At 37.9% G+C, this 21,456-nt stretch overlaps 1 protein-coding gene across 1 annotated transcript; it reads left to right on the top strand.

The window, feature by feature from the left end:
- Positions 1-1,863: 1,863 nt before the first annotated feature.
- Positions 1,864-20,868, top strand: PGAP1 (GPI inositol-deacylase). The gene is made up of 17 exons (XM_080278992.1): positions 1,864-2,140; positions 3,076-3,229; positions 4,424-4,647; positions 4,783-4,920; positions 5,195-5,338; positions 6,420-6,584; positions 6,970-7,229; positions 7,514-7,649; positions 8,537-8,805; positions 9,624-9,731; positions 13,479-13,590; positions 14,812-14,915; positions 16,527-16,697; positions 17,408-17,570; positions 18,392-18,576; positions 19,448-19,549; positions 20,339-20,868. Exons 1-17 carry the CDS (start codon positions 2,006-2,008, stop codon positions 20,640-20,642), a joined length of 2,874 nt encoding a protein of 957 aa, XP_080135118.1. The 5' UTR covers positions 1,864-2,005; the 3' UTR covers positions 20,643-20,868.
- The last annotated feature ends 588 nt before the right edge of the window (positions 20,869-21,456 follow it).

The following is a 21,456-nucleotide window of genomic DNA, read 5'->3' as shown; positions in this document are numbered from 1 at the left end:
CACAAACAAATCGCCTCCAAGTCGCCCTGTCCCCCGCCATTTCACTGCCCTGCTCCCAACTCACACCCCCGGGCCCCCTCTCTCATATACCTCTCCACCCCATCCCTCCATCTCATCCTCAGCCTCCCCCTCCCTCTTCCCCCCTCCACCTCACTACCCCTGGGGGTAGGGGGTTTTCAAGAATACTCCCCCAGTATCCCTGCTTGTCGTAAAAGGCGACTAAAAGGGTTGGCGGAGGGTTAGTGCCCCTCCCCGGAAAACAACTAACTAAAAAAACAAACAAGAAGTTTTATTGATGATACCTTTAAAACTATACATTTGGCAACTTCTTAAAGTTACCAGAGATAATTACTTTTTTGTTTATTGAGAAAAAAATACAACTGTAAATTTTAAGCATGGGACCTCTGCTACAGTTTCACTTAACTCCAATAAATGAATACACTGCTTTCTACTTCCATTGGCAAATCCCAGGGTAGGTTATCAACAAACGGCCTCCGTGTAATCCCACCTCTCATCAACTCCCACTACCATCGCTCACGGGCTATTCCTTTCCACTCGTTTGGTGAAATCCTGATTATGATGGCGGTATGGATCTTTCATATTAAAATAAATACAAAAAACGTGCATGTGGGCTGGCATCCAAAGTTCCACTTGCCTACGACCCGAACACCTGCGGCCATAATTTACTTACACCTGCAATATGAAAACAGCCAGAGTTATACGTACTAAAAAGTGTGAGGAGTTACTTGAACGAATATATAAGGAAAAGAGGGAAAAACGATGAGGATAAAGAACAGCACAAGTGTAGGAGCCATTTTTAAATGCTAGTTAAATGCCCTCACCTGCGATGCCGTCAGACGTGAAAATCAAGAGGAGGTAGCATTCGAGCGCAGGAAGTACCATTATTTTATTTCATACTCCCAAAGTATTATACTAATAATAAAAAAAAAAACAATAATTCGTATTGATTGATCAAATATGATGAGCATTTGAAATGAACACAAAAAACAAGAAATTTGAAAACCACTGAAGAAGGAAGGAATAGAAAATTAATGGCATATATACTTGCTAACATGCATAATTCATTTAGATTATTATTATAGATGATAATGGTTACAGATGAGCCCTTATTCCCGTCATTTTATATTCTAGTATTTCTTGTGTTGCGAGCTATTTATTGTAAAAGGTACAGAGTGCTAATACGAGTATAACAAAAGGTGATGGGTCTTGTCTTAACGAGCCACATGCAGGAATATGCTGATTTGGAAAGGGAATAGGTATAGTCAATTAATCTCCAGAGCAGAATACCTGAGAATAATAAGAAGGACTGGTGGATAGACTGATGAAGGGAGAAAAAATTATTGAAGTTTGTATGGTCCGCGCTCCTGTGGAAAAATATTAATAAAAAAATGTTTCTCTATGTTCATATAATGATACAATTGCCACCTCTCATTTCCTTAGGATATTTCTTATAAGAAGATATTCGAGACGGTACTGAAAATGCTTATTTAAGAAACAGTTGATAATTTTTCCTTGATTGACGACCGTCTATTAGTAACATTTACCCAATTCTAAGCCGAGGTTATCGGAGGATTAATAATTAATTTAAAGGGAACACTTGTAAACAAAAAATGCATGTTTCGGGCAGTTGATATTCGGCGAATATTTGATGCCTCGGTTCATATAAGCACTATATTAATGTCGTTGATCATCAATTCTTCATGTTAAATGAACCCGTGTTGGTGATATTCTAAAATTAGGTAATTTGGTTGAAAATATATAATAATCCTTACTATAAATCGTGCAGAGAAGCAGTACAAACTATGTGCCGAAACAACTAAAGTGTTGTGATGTGGCCGGCAGCTGAGGGAGGAATGTAAACGAAGCAGAAGTACGATTGAAATGGCTTTATTCACTCTACGGATTAATCACAGTGTTGCTAAAAGTTAAGGGCAAGAAAAACTAGCGATCTGTCCTGTGTTGGTAACTAAAATCAAGTCACGAAATGGCATCTGAAGTGAAGTTAGTGTTTGCCGGAATCCTGTCTGCCTTGCTAGTGTGTGGGGTTTTTGAACATGTCTTCAATATCGAACCAAATCAGTGTGAAATGACCTACATGTTCCAGCGACCAGATTTTGTTGTAAGTATGAAATTGTTGGTAGTGTCTTAATTCAGGGGCACCACTTTAAAAAATCTCTCATTCTAGACTTACTCTGAGTTTGAGTATGCTCCCAGTATAACCAAGGGACAAAGTACAGTAGAGCTCCCATTAACGAATGATAAAAATTTTATGACAGGTATTATCTTTCATAATTGTGTAGTTCTGTTATGACACCCAGATTCTGCGGAAATAATCTTTGTGTTACTCTTCTTTCCATCAGTGTTGGGTCTGTCTGTAAATTGTTCTGTATAGTGCTGGTACAGTTTATGTAAATGTAACAGGCTATTCCTTGATGCATAGCACCACCATTTTTGCACTGCTAGGAGATTGGTATCTGGGTTGTGGCATTTATCAGTAAATGATCAGTCTTACTATACTTTTATATGGTTTTTAAAACAAGCAGTAGAACTTTATTTATTTATTTATTTTTTTTTTAGGATTTGAAATTTCAATGGAAATAAGTACCGGTAAGTTCACGACAGTTGCAGACTGTTTTTCATTTCTTTTACCGGTAGTCCAGTACTTGTATGATTTCCTTATTGTTTTGTTGTTTTTTGGTTGTTTGGTTAGGCTGTGAAATTTAGCTAAGGTAAGGCAAGTAGAAGTTAGGTGATGGTGTCCGCTAGGCAACACCCTCATCATCATGCAGAGTCTGTGGTAGCCAGCCATCTGCCACTTGAATAGCAATATTTCAAGCCTTGCAGCAATCTTTTATGCTACTGAGTTTTCTATTAAGTTATTTGTGCTTGAGTTTTTTCTTTCATGGGAATTTATTGTTAATGTTACAGCATTATTATTATTAATTTTATTAATATTAGTATTAGTATTATTGTTATTATTATTACTACTACTACTACTACTACTACTACTAAGGTACTACTACTGCTACTACTATTATAATTTTTCTTTTTCAGCCTATTGAGTTGCCAGCACCAGTTGTTGAACGCTTCCCTCATTATGGCTTATATGCTTATGGGGAAGGTGACTACACTCCCTCCTTAAAAAAAGGACAGTTTTCAGGTGTACCAGTGCTGTTTGTCCCAGGCAATGGTGGCTCACATAAGCAAGGTAAGTACCAGTGTTGGAGCAGCATGCTTATACCCTATAGCTGTTTCTGATAGAAAGTGTGAAACTTCTAGCTTTTTGGTAAATCTTGATCTGTCATCAGCTTTCACTTCACAAGGATCCTAACACTAGAATTGTAGAAGACTTGCAGTATGGTACATAGCTCATAAACTACTGTTTGTAGATCTAACCTAGAGGCTGAGGTGACAGTTAAAGTCTGTATTTTTAAAACCTTTGATATCATAATCTTCAAACAATAAAGTGATTCACTGTTTCATTGCAAATGAAAGTTAGCAATACTGTAGCTATATTAGTTTTAAACTTGTTCAAGTTGTACACTAGCACACAGATGCTATGTCTAACCTTTCAGTTGGAAAGAATCTCATATACTGAATAGTATCCTCTATTCTAGAGGTTACAAGAAAGCAACTAAAAAAATATATCGCTGGATTTGAAGGTGTTATGTGTGTGTCAGGATGGTCCTCTCATTGATAACTTTGCTTGTTGGTAATGGTTACTGACAGTGTTGTCTCATTTCATGAAGTTGTTGAAAATGACCAGCTATTGGGGGGAAGCAAGATATTATTGTGGCATTTTACATTTTGAAATACAGAAGTTTTTTTCTTTTTCTTTTTTTTTTCTTTTTTTCCCCCTGTAAGGCAAACTCTAAATTTTCTGGCATAATTCAGACCCTAGGCTGGTTAAAGCAAAACAATAGATATTGCATAGTATTTGGCGTTGAGTTGGATGTTGCGTTACTGTCCTGAACCTCTATCCTAATAACTTCCTCGTGAGTGAAAGATGAAAATTAAACATAAAATACAAGAAAATAATGATACAGTACAGTAATAGAATAATACAGAGTCAGTTGGCTACCATTTACGTGTTGGTTGATACACCTCAATGCCGGATATCGTATAGAACTGCCAGTTACCGTACGTCCCCTTTTGGTGCCTGAAATTACATAATTTCGCTGGATATTGCTTTTATAAAGCCGAGCTAGCAGTGCAGGATGTTGCAATGATGGATAATGGAGAGTTTACTGTATAGTTAGCTGTACTGTATTAGATTTTGGCTTTGCTAATGCTGGTTTATTATTGTGGCCACAAATACCCATATTATTTTAGTATCTACAGTATACCATAAGTACCAAGTTAGTTATAGATAACCATGCATCAGAATTGCTTTTCATTGCAGTTCGATCCCTGGCATCAGTTGCATACCGGAAATCTCTGGATGATGGCCCAGATATACACTTCAACTTCTTCACTGTTGATATCAATGAAGATCTGGGAGCATTATATGGTCCAGCCCTGGAAAAGCAGACTGAATTTGTAGCCATCTCACTGAAGCGCATCCTAGAGCTGTACCAAGGTGCCAAAATCAAGCCAGAGTCTGTCATCCTGGTGGGGCATTCCATGGTACGTCCTATCCCATGTGTTTTCGCTTTCCTTGTTACTGGATCCTACTTCACCCCTTGTGTTAAGTGGGAATTGGGGTTGGGATGGTGCTGCTGTTGCTAATGATAATGTTGCGCTGTTCTGTCAATTTTGCAGGGTGGTATGGTAGGTCGTGCAGCATTTACTCATGAAGGTATTACAGCAAAGATGGTACCATTGGTGGTGACTCAGGCCACACCACATACTCGTCCAGTTCTCATGCTTGACACTCACCTACATGATTTCTATGAAAAGGTGAGTGATATTGTTTCCATCATCATATCACTTTTTTCATATAATATATGCCACCACTTTAGCTTAGGTTTTGTTGCAGTGTCACTGAGATATCATGAGCCATACAAGAAGTTAAAGAGTCTACTTGATTTAATATATTGTAATATACCTCATCTTTATTGGACATACACGCATGCATGCATGCATGCACATGTGCACACAGACACACACACACACACACACAAAATATGGATGTAGCTATGTTTTTTTCTTGGTGCATATTATCATATTGCAGGTCAATACATACTGGACCATGGAGAGGAGCTTTAACCTGAAGGATGTGGTGCTGGTAACTGTAGGTGGTGGGAGGAATGATATACAGGTGCCTACTACCCATACTAACACTCCACTGGCTGATGTGGCGACTACTACAGCTAATGTAAGTAATGTCATAATCATGTAGTTGATATTGGGGCATAGGTGAGAGATGTGGACTTCAGGTGGAAAGAGTACTAGCTGATGAAGATGGTGTGGTGAAAAGGTGAATGGAGTTTTTTTTGTGGTTTGGCACTAGCAAAGAAAGTACTTTAATGTTGGAGTGTAGGAAGAGTCTTGGTGGTCCTGTAATACAGGAACTAATTAAGAGGGAAAAGTGAGCAGCTGTTAGAGTTTGATGAAAATGCATATATTGATTGGCAAGGATACACTTTAAAAAAAATGTGAAGGCATAGTAGTGATGAGCAGTTGGCTTAAGGCAGAGAGTTAGGTGGTTTTGCAGGCTACATGAGAGCAAAACAGTAGTGGAGTATTGGTACTAGCAGGTATAATTTCTTAGTACTGTACTGTACAAAGAGCAGGGAAATAAGGGGTAGCAGAATCATCATGGAATTGGGTGTTCAGAGTAATGGAGGTGTATGGTAAAGTATTTACGAATGTAATGCTAAGCATTCCATTGACTCCTAGGGTTTCTGCAGGATTATTCCTTATTTACTTATTGCTTCATTGGTGATGATAGCACATCAGCTCCCAGTGTTTCGTCTTATGTTTGGTTCTTGTTGTACCTCCTGGAGGTATGCTGCCATGCTGTTTCTAATTGACATTTTGGTAGTTACTTCATGCATAGTGGAGGAATAATGACTTTTAAACATCCAGGGTGCATACCTGTGGTTCTCTCTGGCCTGCCATTTGATCCCATCTTTTCTGTTGAGTATTGCCATCTGGATAAAACTAAACTAAGAAGCTTCCTAGTCCCAAAGTACAGTGTACATGATCCATTAGCTTTCTGTTCCTTACTAAGCTTCATTATAGTATGTCACCCTCGTCATCATTATCATCATCATAGTATGTCATGCACTGTATATTTACAAAAGGTGCATAAAAACAGTTATTTGTTTTTATCATTATTGTTAGATTTTTCTCCTTGTATCACCTGTTATATTACCGTATGTGCTGTGCAACTTAAAAATGTTGTTATGTATTGCCTGATTAAACAGCTAAGTAAGGTATTTCCCATTTTTCAGGTACCATACTGTTGGCTAACAGCAGATCACCAAGCTGTTGTGTGGTGCCGGCAACTGGTGTTGGCAACTGTTCGAGCATTGTTTGACTGTATTGACCTCAGTACTCACAAGCTCACCACCAACAGGACATTAATAATTGATGTCTTTAACTATCATCTTGTTAAGGTTCATATAAACTTTTGTGTTTGTAAGTTTTACCTTATTATTCATCAAATGTTTTTCAGACTTGTGTGAAGTATATTTTGCCTTAAACTTGATGTTTGATATGTGTAGCAGTTGTAATTAATCACATATATCATCATATCATTCAGTTTTACAGCTGCAGTATAGTGTTTTGCATCAGAAATCTCATCCAAATGCATCTGCATTTTGTCGGGCTGAATTTGAATTTAGATTCTGTGAACAAAGTGTAAAATGAATATTTTGGCTTGATATGGCAATAGCTTCAGAAAAATTTATACTGTATTTATTTTATCCATTTGCTCTAAATAGGCTGTTTGAGAATACTATACATATAAGTAATGATCGTTTTTCATTATATCCTGAACAGAGAATATCTGGGAAGCGTTATGAGACTGGTCAGTATCCTATGAGGGTGGATATTGAACAGAACGCAAAATGGCTTATGGTGGACCGACGTCAGCACACCCATTCTGCTCTCTCCACTCCTCGTCGCACCTATCTCACACTCCCTCTTAGCCCCGGCAACAACGTCTATGAAAGAGCCACATTTATTGCCATTGCACTGGAAACCAAAAACTGGGTCTTAGCCTGTACTGCAAATGCCACAAGCAAGGATGGGAGAATCTGGTCAGTTGCTGTTATTAACTTACACATCTTTTGTTGATTTAGGTAATGTTTGGCATGAGGAGGCATCATTGAAAAGAAAGATATTGTTAGGCAGAACTGCAGAAGGTAAATAAAGTTAGGGATAGACAACAATACAAATGTATTTTTTTTGTTTTAAAACAAATCTTTTTCTTTAAACAGAGCTACACGGAAGCTGCCGTCTATACTTGGTTATGAACACTTAGACAGGGGCTATTTCCCTGAATATGGAGGGTGTCAAATTAGTGTTTTCCCTTCTTTGACAGTAAGAGTGCTGTGAATTTGTCAAGTGGAACCAAGAAGATCTTTGGCAAAATGAAGGTGGTGAACTTAGACCTGATGACCCTTGGAGAAGCTGGCTACACTCACATCCTCATCAACATCCCACCCACAGATGACAAGGTTCAAAGGATATTTAGTATGCTTTTTCTGTCATATTGGACTACAGTATACAGTATGTCATGGACTGGATAGTGGCTGTATTTTCTCTTAAACCTTAATGATTTGTATTATTATATGAGATCCATTTTCTTAAAGAATGCTGTGATACCTGTCATGTAGCACAAGTGCAGCAGTTCTCTAAGCTATATGAAACATTGATGTTTCACCCAGTCAAATAAAGTAAAGTAACATCATATTTCCTCCAAACATAGGCTAACTCCTTCAGTTTGGTGACTCGTGCAACATACAGATGATTTTTTTCCAGTCTAGAGCATTCACTCTCATCTTAAACGTCAGGACCAACTTGCCTAGCCCCGAGCTCCTACGCTTCTCATGGGGCAAAATAGTATTGGATGATGGATGGATGGAAGATGCCTTGTTATGAAAGGTTAATAAAGGCTGTGTCCAACATCTCCAGTCAAAAAAGCTCACCTACACTGGATATGATTGTTTGGTGTAAAAAAGCATGAAATTAAATTTATCATCACATTAAAAGGGTTACTTTTTATAAGCATTTTCACCCCAGTAGTATTGGTGGATCTTGTTGGGGGTAGATTTCCATGCCCAAGTGTAAATTAGGAAATCTTAGCAGTTGTACAGGTAGTATTGTTTGTTTAGCAGCAGCCTTTGTATATTTAATAAAAAGCCCAGTTAGTTGTTGCTCAGTTTGGAGAAATGTAGAGTAGTTGGCCATACTTTGAGTGTGATAATATTTGAAGGAGTTGTAGGGTGCTAATCTGCCATATATTGTGCAGGTGTATGATTTAGTTGTAAGATATGTGTATTGATGAAGATTGTGTTGCTAACAGCTTGTGGGCTCAGTGATTAGTTTTGATATCCTTCTACAGGTTGAGGTGTGGGTGGATGTACACAGCAAGGATGGTCGGTCAAGAACAGTGCATCTTCCAGCCTTTATACGATCCTTCAATCAGATGTTGGTGGAAGACACAACCCCTCTGAAAGCTGTATCATATAATGTCACCCTTTTGGGCTTTTCTGAGCTCTGGCAGTCCTTTCGATTCACCCTCAAACCTCGTGGGCGTTGTGCTCCACAGGCAGCACCCATGGCTATTTTGGATATACCCTGGGCACAACACCAGTCTTACTTGCAGAGCAGGTATGGAAATTGTGTTCCCATCCATTCCATCCTTCCAGTCCTTTATTGCCTCATTAGAGCACAAGGACCATTCTCTCTACCCGGTCCCTTTTTGCCTCATTAGAACTTAAAGACCATTCTGTCTATCCAGTCCTTTTTTGCCTCATTAGAGCATAGTGGCTCCACTATCCATCCAATCCTTTTTTACCTTAATAAGAGCATAGGGGCCATTCTGTCCACCCAGTCCTTTTTGCCTCAGTAAGGGGATAGGAATCTGGGGGTAGGCTACTTATTCTAGACATTTAAGGCAAGGGTAACCACTCATATGTCTCTTGAGCTGCATATTGTGAACTGTTTACCCCAATACTATAATGTCTTTGTTAAACTCTTGTGGACTGCATCCAGTTACCACTCAAAATTTCTTATTACATAAACCAGATAAACTGTCAGTAAAGTTAAGAATCCAGTAACTTTTTTTTTTTTTTTTTTTTTTTTTTTTTTTTTTCCAGTCTAGAAATAAGCATATTGTCCCTGCACTAAATACTGCATTCTCTCTGGCAAAGGAGACTTCATAGCACTTCTCCCTTGATGATTCATTGTTTATATAAAACCTTAATAATCCCAGTTATCAGTGTTATCATATATCATTTTTAATTCCAGCATCCAGTAATTTAAATCATTACCAGATAAAATACAGGAAGATATTAGGTGTGCAGTACAGGTATTAGGTAAAATAAGTAGATGAAGAAGAGGAATACAAAATTGCCAGAGCCAACAAAACTAGTCTGCTTCTTATTATGCATTCAAGAATATCTGTATTATCAAAATATTTTCCTCAGTGGTCCTGGGATCACATATACAGCTGAATTGGATGTCCCGCCCATGGAGAGCAACGCCACCGCTAGTATCCAGTTTATGCTCAGCCCAGAATGCACCTACACTATATTGTAAGATATACTCAGCATTTTATTTCATCAGTATTATGCCTGATAGTGGTATATGATAGTATCAAGCTCTCAGAATAGCAATACTATTAAAAGCTCTCAGAATAGTATTGTTAACATTGCAATAAGTGGTAAGGATCATACCTGCCTTAAATTTTTAGTGTGAAATGTAATGATGACAGAAAGGAGAATTAAGGTGTTTATCATCTGATCTGGAAAATCCTACCATGAGAGTTAATAGAGGCTAGAAGACCAGTATAGTCATCAGTCTGTCCTCCCTTCAGCTTTGGATCTCAGATTTAGAAACAAAATATGCCAAGACGTCTCAAACCAATATCATCTTGATTTTGCTATACGTTTTCTCATTGGTAGGGATGGAAGATTTGGGTATGTGGTGTAGAGAGAAAGATGCTGGATGCTGATGAGAATTTTTATGGTTGTTGTGAAAATACATGTAATAGTAGGTGGATGTTTGAATGCATGGTGTAGTACTGGTGTAGGAGTGAGCCAGAGTTATGTGGTGTCCCTGTTGTTGTTCGGTATAAATATGAATGGTGTTTTGAGGTAATTTAAAGCTTGAGTTATAGGGGTGAGGATGATGATTATTTCAAATCTAATATGTGCAGATGGTACTGTGTTGGTAATCATAATCAGGAGCTTTGCAGACCAGATTAGCTTTACGAATAGCTGTGTGTGCAGTTTTTCAAAATTTAGTGTAGATAAGAGTAAGTTGATGGTTGGTGAGATAAAAAGGTGATTCTTAACTACATGAGAGAGTGGTTTGATGGTTAGGTTATGTGAAGAGGATAGACATAAACAGTTTGGTGAATAGTGCATATATATAAGTGACTTTGAATGTTGATGGAATGGTCAGCTCTTTGTTGTAGCTCCACGACAGATGAATACATATGGACACACACATGCATGCTTGTTTTCATTCAGAGACACGAATCTTCACACAACACACATACATGCATATGCAAACACACACACACACACATGCACCTGTCTTCTGCCAATCTGATAATTATAGGCCTAATATAAATTTCTAAAATTAGTCTCTTTGTATACATAATGATTGACACCAAATTTACTGTACCTTCTCATTTAGTACAGTTCTCTATAACTTTTTTTTTCTTCTTTTTTTGTTATCCTTAAGGTACTTTATGGTGGCTGAGACAGTGGTGGTCAAATGGTTGAGAAATGGACTGCTGACCTAAAAGTTCTGAGATTGATCCCAGGTTGGGGCAGGTATTAGTTTGAAAATCTAAATTTCATGAAGATTTTAACTGATCTGCAAGACACTGATATGTCATAAAAACCCCCCAACTAATACCATCATACCAGTCTGGAATGAGACAGTCCTTGCATGTTTTCAGTATAGATGGTATGATATTTCCACCCAAGCAGCAACATGAGAAGGAGTTGATGACATCTGTTGCATACAAGAAGAATGGTGGGTTTCAGGGAAACAACTGCTAAAAACCTCTTAGTTAGAACAAGAAAGTATCGAATACTCTTCATTTTCATTAACGTTAAAATGCATAGGAGATGTACTGAAAACAGTAACAGCAGGCGGCTGGTGGTGAATTTTAGGTGTAGTAGATGTAGGGGCACAGCCACACCACTTGAAGGTAGATGTTCAAGGTCCATGATAATCAAAGATGACTCTTTGAATATTGTGAACAAACTCCGTTACCTTGATAATGTCATCAGTGCAGGGATGGTGCTAAGCAGGGCATCATTGCAATGGGGTGTAGTGGTGGGAAGGTGTTAAGAGAATAGTTACCCATGGTCATGTCTTGAGCAATTTCATTGTCTACAAAAGGGAAAGTGTTTGATACCTGCATTAGGAGTGCCATATTGTATGGCAGTGACTTGAGGTACAGTAGATAAAAGAAGAGGATGTGCAATGGTCAGACAAATGAAATAACACGAGAATGATCCAGTGGATTTGTGGTGAAAAGCTGGGTGATGGTATGTCCTTAGAATGGTTTTGTGGAGTAAAACTGTATGACGGGACATCTTCAGAAGGACTCAGAAGAGGGCCGGAAGTGGAAAGCATCCAGAAGAAGGCAGAAAGGAGATTGAGATAGTTTGGACATGTCGAGAGGATGGATTAGGGGAGTTGGGGAGAAGGTGTAGAAGCGGAGTACCGTATATGGGTACCAGGGCATTGCAGACTGAGACCAAGAAAGACATGGAATTAGGTGGTATGCGCTGATGTTAGATCTAGAGGTATTATGCGGTAGCTCATGCAGAACTGAGCAAGATGGTGGAGTGCTGTCATGTGAACTTGTCCGACCCATGATATGTGAATAAATAGATGTAAAACTGGAAATGCTAATGATGATGATGACGGTTTCTGTGGTTCACTTAATATAAAATACTTCTTTGTAATAACTGAATGCCAAATATTGATTTGTTTTTATAATTTATAATGTAGTTGTGTTGATGAAGAACTGTTTCATTTTATTTATACAGTACTGTGTTGGATTGATTTTCAAACATTTTCTACCTTTTTAAATGCATGGCTGCTGTTACCTACTCCAGTGGGGTTGTGTCCAAAAGCAAGAGAAAACAGTTTCATTCACTTCCATTCAGTCTCACAGCTGTAGTTTTTAATGATGTATACTAAAGCAAATTTGAAACATTCATATCCAGGCCTTGCTGATCACTCTGTGTTTACATTAATCACTTCTTTCCCTCATAAATAGCTGACACCTTGCTCATCGCATAAATTGCTTCATTCCAATTTGCTATGCTAGATGCATGCCTCCTACTCCTAGCTGCTTAAACCTTTATGAACCAAAATCTGTTTCACACAATCCTTCAACCTTCTGTATGATTACCCATGTGTTTTACTCCCTCTACTTCCGAGCATTACAAATTCTTCTTTCTTGCATCATCCTCTGTCTCCATATGACCATTGCACTGTAAAACAACCTTTTCAGCTCTTACCACGCTTCCACATGTCATTTGTACCGTAAAATTTCTTATTGACAGTCTAGCTCAATCCACACAGGCAAATAGTTTTGTTAATTTGGATAATGCAAAGTTACTTGTAGCCATAGCCTTTTTGCTTGGTATATACTTCCAGTAGTGGCATAAGATTACCATGCATTATTTACAATATGATACCTGTGTTCAACATTGCAAGTTAAAGAGATGACTGGACAGCTGTTGACCTTCTGACTGGCAGAGACTTCCTATAGCTGAGTAAAATTATCTGCCATCAGCCAAATTAAAGTACCGTACCTACATGTGACAGCCCCCAAACATATATGTATCCAGTTCTCTCCAATTGGATCTTTAATACTCAGGCCACACCAGTGTCTCGCATCTATATGAGTTGACTCATTTATTACTCTTGCAGTTTCTGTGTGATAGATTGCTTTGCATTTAGAAACCATTAACTGCTAGCATGTATAGGTCTCTTTGCTTGGCATGCATTCATCACACAAGCCATCTTCCTTCCCTCCTTCCTTGAGCTACTTTGTTTTCCATTTTAGTTGCACATCCTCAGTAGTTTGTCAGTCACACCTGCAGTGCTCTACACTAAAAGTTTTGCATCACATGAAGCACTTTCTTCATCTGCACCTGACATGTTGAGTCACCTTTGTTGCCATTAACTTTTTGGCAATGTTTTATATCAGATATAGAATCGTATCAGTACTTTAGTGCTGGTTTATTGAGAAAAGATTAGTGTTATGGATAAAACTTCATGGATTAATTTTCTTGTATTTATAGGGTTCAGAGTAGCTTAGTGGGAGTGTTCCGACGGATTGCATTGCTGTATGGGTCACAGCTTCCAACTTACTGTGCTGTACACCTCCTCCTTACTCTTGCACATCAACTCAAGGTAAGGATTTTTAAATTACCTTGTCATACGTTATTAAATCATATTGTCAGGCAGTTATTTGTAGAAATATGGTTTGTGTTGGTATATATATCCAGATTATTCTCCTCTGGTGTTATCCTCTGCATTAGTTTTGAGTTTCCCTGGATTGTCATCCACATAATGTGAATGATGCTAATTAAAATCATAGCAATATATACTTCACAGTGAGTATGGTATCCTATTTATGTAAAAGTAAATAAGTAGATAAGTAAAAATAATGCATCCATTCATCAAAAAGGTTAGAAAATCACCACACACTTCTACTTACTTTATATATATATATATATATATATATATATATATATATATATATATATATGTATGTATAAAGAGTCGAAATGATGATATTGTAAGCTGTTTGTGACCCAGAAATACCCTATTTTGTCATCCTCTTACAGGAAAGTTAGTGAGCCATGGAAGTAAGCCTCACACCACTTACCCTAGTGTAGACTACAGTACTACATTCTCTGCATTGAGTTATCCCTTAAGTTTATCATGTTTTGATTATCACACGCTCCACATTTACCATAAAGCATTTGTAGATTCCCATTGGTACTCTCCCATAAATTTGATGGTCTGGGTAGATAAAGTTTATGTAAATTACCACTTTGCTGTACTTTCCTGAGGATATAACTGCTTATACTGTACTTAAAGGGGTTAAGGAGCTGTAGTATCTCCATTAACGTTTTATGTACTGTACTGTACTTTGTTTTTCTACTGCCAGAGAGGAGAACTCAGATATTTAAGGGGTTAGTCTTTATAAGTTCAAGTTACATAGAACATAATATACAGTTCAGATAATATAGCAAGGACCATCTTGTTTGGAATATGGTATGAATATTCAAAAGCTTCATTGTACATATTCTCCTAGATTGTACATAAAAGTTTGACGGTGTAAGGTGCCAATTTTCATGCTTTAATTGCAAGTACTCTGTTTTCTGTGTTAGTGCTATCCTGTTCTAATCTCATAATGAAAAGTTTAAAGTGAATAGTTGTGGTAAAATGAAGAGTTTGCAGTTAAGTTCTCATCGTCTCTGTCTTCTTATTGTAGATATTGGCGTAGTAAGATGTCAGTTTGTGTGATATGTGGTTATTTTCAACTTTCTGCTTGATTAACCTTTTTGGCAGAAGAATATCTAATCTGAATGTATATAAATAGTTTTAATTAACTGCTTTTCACAGACTATAGGTGCAGAGGGCTACTGTCCATCTTTTTTCTCCTCCATGCTCACCCTCACACCAGTAGCTGTTGTACCTTTTGTCAAGATTGCTAATCTTATTCTCAGGTAAATTATTGCCTCTTGTTTGGAACAGTATCATATAATATCCATATAAGAAATACTGTTTGTGTTATTATGTATTTAATATTGGTTGCTGTCACTCCACTTTTTTCATTATGAATTTAGGTATGAATATTTTAAAGTAGGTATTGAGTAAGCATCAGTACAGAATGGTATCATTTTTCCTTAGGTATTATGAGATTGTTTGGTTCTGTATAGTAAACATTTATTTCCAGGACATTGCTCTGCTGCATTAGTTGTGGTATAACCTAAAGTGAATATCTTTCTAGGACAGAGTTGTAAGGCACCATGCCTATTATCTTCTCCAGTAATGGAAGTCACAAGAAATTTTTAAAATCCTACTTGCTTCTTAATGAACAGTTATTGAAACAACCTATGGAAATCTCTGTCCAAGAGAAAAATATTCCAAGGAGTATACACTGGTGTTTAGTAAGGCTGTAAATTGCATTGGATTATAGTCTTACTCTACAGTGTTCCAACAAAACTTGTTTGTAGCTACCTGGAATGTGTCATCTTATTGGAGTGTAATTTAAACAGTTGCAGTTTACTGTCTCAGGCCATTCTATGCTTCTTCAGACTTCATGTTTTCTCTCAGCTGCTAATTTCTAAGTCACAAAATCAGTTGGAAGCTTATTCTTATCATTGCACAATTATGAAGGTGATTCCTTGCTTTGTGTGGTATTTGTGGCTCTTCTGTAGGCAGTTTATTCCATTAAATGAATTATGGGAGCTGATGCAAAATTCTAATCTTCTAGCTCAAGTAGAGTTTATTGAGGACCTGTTGTCCTCCATTCTTCCCAACATACCAGATGTTCTCTCAAATATATGATAAAACATTAATAAGGTAACTGTATTTGAAATGAAATATATACCAGATAACAAAGTTGGTACATTAAAGTTGGTTTTGTTGACTAAATTTATAAATTCTTCAAATATCCATTGCTCTCTCTGGCTTCTGTGTGAATCTGACTGAAGCTTGGTGGGACTGGCACATTCTTATTGGTCATCTGGTGGTGATTTGCGCTATTATTGCCTCCTGTAGCCATCTTGTGTAAAATGATACGTATCAGAATGGATGGATGAGGCTGGGTAGTCTCACTGACCCCCTCCAGCATCCCACCTGTGAATTTTACTTCCCTAGTTAACCCTATCTGAGCTAGAGAGTATGATTTCCTGAATCATTTTCATGTTGGTTCCATGTGTACTTTTTCAGATTTAAGAATTTTTAGTATGAAAGAATCCTCTTTAACAGTCTGAAGGCTGTTGTATGACTTGGCTGTACAGTAAAGGAGAAAGTTCTGTACAAGTGTTTCTGGCACACTGTAATTTTGCTAATCTTAGCTAGCTGGCAACTTCATTGTGCAAGGGCATGCTTCTAGATAGAAAGGCAGAACACACAACCTACTTGATTCATTTATCTACCAAGGTTATGAAGCTCACCACCTGTTCACTTCACTTCTCTTTAGGAACCAATTTCTTACTCTTCTTTCTTCTTCTAATTATGATCAGTTATGTGGGAATGTTAGAGTGTCTTTTCCCTGTCATACTTGTCTCAGTGCAAAATTAAGATGAGTTTTGTTTTTCTGTGTCTATCAGGAACCTGGACATTATCGATGACTTCAGCTTCATGGGTCAGATTGGTGAGGAAATGGCACTGTTACCCATATTTCTCTTCCTGGCCACCCTGCCCCTCAGTCTGATGCTTGGGGCCATCACATGGGGCTTCATCCTTCTCTCAGGACATGCTGCTCACTCCCTTATCATCAGGTTAGATAAATATTGTAGACATGTACCTTCCATTTTTATATCTAATACTACTCCTTTATTCCAACCTCTCGGTAGTCCAGCGTTGCTTTGGTCAGTCACAGTTTCCCCGAAATTGTATACTGTATTATAATGTGGCTTTACATTATATTTATCAGGTACTTTTTAAAAAATGTGATGTGTGATGTAACAAAACTACTGTTGTATGATTTCTCTTGGCTTGAAAAGCCTTCAATAACCCTTCAACATAATGACAACATGTGTGTTTTATTGTTGCTTGTGCCAGACAGTTTTTGTTTGCATAGGAGAGCATACCTTTGAGACATACTTTTGGTTCATGATTAAGGGATTAAGGAGGCACAAAACAGCACTCATTTAAGACATCAAAACAACTTTTTAATGACTCATGAGCAACTGAAAGTTAAGAAAAAGTGTAATTTATCTGCAACTTTTTGTGAACCAACTGTAATCCCATCACCTCAGTGATGTATTCTGTGTGTTATGCTTGCCACCACCAAAACGTTTTATTCAGCTAAGTGAGAGACATTAGATGGTGAAGTTGTTAATAGATAGTTTTTGTCCCCACCACAACAAATAATCTCTCCAAAGATCAAAAAAATTGTCTGGGAGTAGCAAGAATGAAGTAGAAAATGCATCATTAAATAAAACAAGGACCAACTGTATACTGAACTGTACTTGAACCACCACCACAGAATGCTGGGACATTCACTTGGTGGGACAGGTGTGACAGTTGATGTGGCCATGACTGGACTTACACAAGTGCCAATTGTTGTTGGGGTGGCACTCATGTCTCTTGCCTGGGTTACCTGTGGCACCTTGGGACTTACTCTTGCTGCTGTCTTCTACTTCCTGAAGGTAAGAAAGAGTGGGCAGTATATAGGGATGTGTTAAAAACTTTGTCAGCATAATGGATGAATATAGTAAATGAATGTATGAATAAATAAGGTATAAGAGGTGAAGAAGCAGAAAAATTGATGATGGAAATTGATAGTGTTTTAAGAAGTATTGTCCACATGAATTGAGCTTTATGCCTTTTTACATTTAAATTGTCATTTTAACAGAGTTATCTGTCTGATAGACTATATAAGACACTTTTTTTGAATGGATCATTTCACTTGTGAGGTGGAGTTGGGAATTTCAGAAGAGTGCTCCTCATGGGGCAATGTAGGATTGGATGATAAATGGATGGATGGGAATGATGGGATGGATGTGTTGTCCATTTGAATGGGCATTCTGTTGATGGTTCAGGTTTTTTGCTTTCTTGTACCTGTTACCCTCCCACCCCATGTGTTAGTGGGAAGTGGGGTTAACAAGATAGGATTCTCTGGTTGTTCCTACCCCTCGCCCCGTGTTTTGGTTACTTTCTTCCATATGGTTGGTAATTATCTGGTTGTCTTTTCTTAGTTATGGTTTATGTTTTTGTATTAATGTATTTACTGGTGCTGGTGAGGGATGCTGTCTTGTGGTAGCACCAATTTAGCCAGGCAGTTCTACTGCCCAGTTTTACAAATGTCCCTCAGCCTTTTTCCCATCCTTTGTGAGGAGGATGGTGGACTGCAGAAGTTAACTTTAAACTGCAGCTTGCCAGATTCACAATCAGGTGAGCTTAGGATTGCAACAACATATTGTAATTTGTTGGCAAAGTTAGTCAGAGTGTCTGTTGATGTTTTTTCAAGGTGTTTCGACACTATGAGTTGTACTTGGAACGAATGATATTGGGGCTGGTTGTTGGAGACGAGACTGGAGGTGGGAAGGAGCGTGCATTGGCCCGTTTACACTTCCATCTGACTCTGCTGATGCTGGTGTCTCTGGTGGCTGTCCTCAATGCACCAACCCTTGTCATCTGGGCACGGCTGGCCAGGTATGATTTAATGTTAATGATAATAATGCAAATGCTGATGAGTGTTTGTTCCAAGATATAAAAAAAGTACTTTGATATATACTTGTAATTATACAAATGTTGCTACATGTATGTTTGAGTTAGGAATACAACACCACTATACAGTACAATATTATGCACATGTGACCTATAAAACCCCTCTGCTCTTTTGAGTGTTGCTTTTTTTTTTTCCCCCTTATATAGCATAGTGTACTGCCATTTATCTTGTGCTTGCTTGAAAGCTACTTGCAGTTTATACATATTTTAAAGTACATTATTTAAATATTTTTGCTCCTAAAGGACTTTATATTGTTACACATGGTGATGATTAATAGCAGTAACAAAACGTTTTAGGCATCAGTATTGGAACCAAATAAATTATAGTTTACAACAAAATGATAGTTAGCAGTATTTTGGGTATATTAGGTAGGTAATCACTGAAAACAGATACAGACTTATAGATAGTATAAAAACAGCTATAATGCATTGGGTTACTCTCTGCATAGTGAAACTTCCTCATCAGTCCTTGACAAAAAACCATAGAGACTGAAAACTAAATCTAGTGGTAAAAAAAGAATGAAATAAAATAAAATGGAAGAATGGCCTATTGGATTGGGCAAATTTGAGCTGTCTGGACATTGCTACTCCTTGCCCTGCCCTAAGGTGGGAAACGAGGTCCGGATGATGATGATGATGAAATAAAATATAAGCTAAAGTGAATATTCAAATGTTTTAAACATTCTTGTTTTTCAGTGTATTTCAGTGAATCTAATGTTTTGATAATTTTCCATTGTACAGGCAAAGATGTTTAGTTTGTAAGTTAGCTAAATATCAAACTATCTTATATGCACAGGAGTAAAGGACAGCTGGAGGAAGATCCCACACTGACTGTGAGTGTGATTATACTTCTTACACTATGTGTCTTCTGGCAGAAGAAGATGCCAAATGCTAACAAGTAAGCTACTCTAATATATATATATTTTTTTATAACCATATAACCAAATTATGGTGCCTGGTGGTTTAGTGGGTAATTAAGGCGCTCCAATCGGATTCAGCCGGTGAAGGTTTATATCCAAGGGGTGGTTGGGGTTATTGCTCATGTAATGCCACTCAGGGATGAGTGAGGCTGGTCACTCTCATCTTAAATGTTAGGACCGAATTGCTTAGCCCTGGGCTTCTACGCTCCTCGCGGGGCAACGTAGAGTTGGGTAATGAATGGATGGATAAATATTCATGTACAGTAGATCCTTAGTGTAGCTATTTGACCATTTACAGCACTTACATCCTTAACTCTTTGCAGTGCAGAAAGTTGCTATATTTTATACTGGCTGTCACCAAGTGATTTCATTCAGCTTAGAGGCACTCCTGCCTGCAAGAGGGTTGTGTTTCAGTCTTGATCCTTCCTTTATAAGGCAGGATTCTTATGTATTATATTCTGGCTACTGCCAGACAGTTATATTCAGCTGAGGGGAATCACAGCCCAAATTAAAGTTAATGCACAGATAGGCTTCATAACTGAAATCTCACATATCTAACTGAATTACATGAACAGCTCTTTGTTCATTAAATCATGTGTAATTGGTTAGTTTGTAGACAGATCCTTCATTCACCAAATTTTCCCAGTATTATGTTGGAGTGCATTGTTTTACGACTCACTATTTTCTTCACTTCTTTGCTGATAGGTAAATAACAAGCATATCTTATATCTGTTGAGGTACAGAACATGATTATATCTTTGACACAGGAGGTGGTATCGAGTGGTATCGTGGTGCTTACATGGAGTTGCTGTTGTGATCTTGTTGGGGGGGAGCATCCACATCTACCGTGTGTCGTGGGCAGTGGGTGGGGCTTTGCTGGTGGTGGCCCTTCATCAGATACTTGCCCCTACTGCCCCACCCTGCCCACCCCAGGACTTATCCACCCCCAGTAGTGATGACAGTGAGGTGCACATGGCTAGACTCGGCTCAGAGGACTCCAGCGGAGGGATGTCCGACTCCTCCACACCCACCAGGGATAGCCAAGACACACCCACGGAGGTCTTTCGCTAGCTAACACCTTGAACCTGGGTGACGTCCTTTTTAGTTTTTTGGACTGTCCTTGTTATAAGTAACCTTTCTGGTAAGCCTTCTATAAATCAAAGAAAATTTATGTATCAAAGTTCCCTTGACACCCATGTAGTTTTTATACCAATTCTCCCAATTTATATTAGCAAATGTACAGTACACCCTAAGTATACAATCTCTAAGGATTTTTTTTTTTTTTAAGGTTGTTTTTCACATATATGATCACTCTGGTTTGATTTCTCTTTATACAATCAGTTTTCTCGCCCATACAATTGCTATAGAGCTATAATACACTTCATTTTCAAAAACACATCACAGTTGTAAAACAAGGGCATCTTGTATTGTAAAAAGGTTTGATATTTAATGCAGTAAATCACATCTTACTTATAACAAGTACTGTTTGTAGATTTGCTTTGTAAGACAGCTTTATCAGCTTAGGATATTCCTCTTGTTGCTAAGGAGTATATTATTGCTACATCAGACCCCTCCAGTTCAGAAAGTCCTATCCTGAGCTGAATAAATTTGACGGTAAATGGTAAAAAATAAATAAATAAATAAGAAAGACGTCCCTGGGCTCGGTAGGTTAATGATTTTACTGGTACTGTTACATGTATGTATTTTATTCTGGCAAAGGACACAATTTTACTGAGCTATGGGACTTTCCTACTAGTCAGATGATTAAGAAATACCATAGCTTATTAACCCTATCTCTGGTATTGTCAGACTTGGGTATTTTATTATAATCAAAGACATTTTTACTCATCTGGGAGAAATTCATACCAGTCACAGAGATAATGCC

This window comes from Coenobita brevimanus, chromosome 8, assembly GCF_032717465.1.
Source record: "Coenobita brevimanus isolate Jiangsu-jjx chromosome 8, ASM3271746v2, whole genome shotgun sequence".
Taxonomy (NCBI): domain Eukaryota; kingdom Metazoa; phylum Arthropoda; class Malacostraca; order Decapoda; family Coenobitidae; genus Coenobita; species Coenobita brevimanus.
Note: the sequence above shows the minus strand (reverse complement) of the source record. Positions and strands in the feature narration are given on the sequence as shown.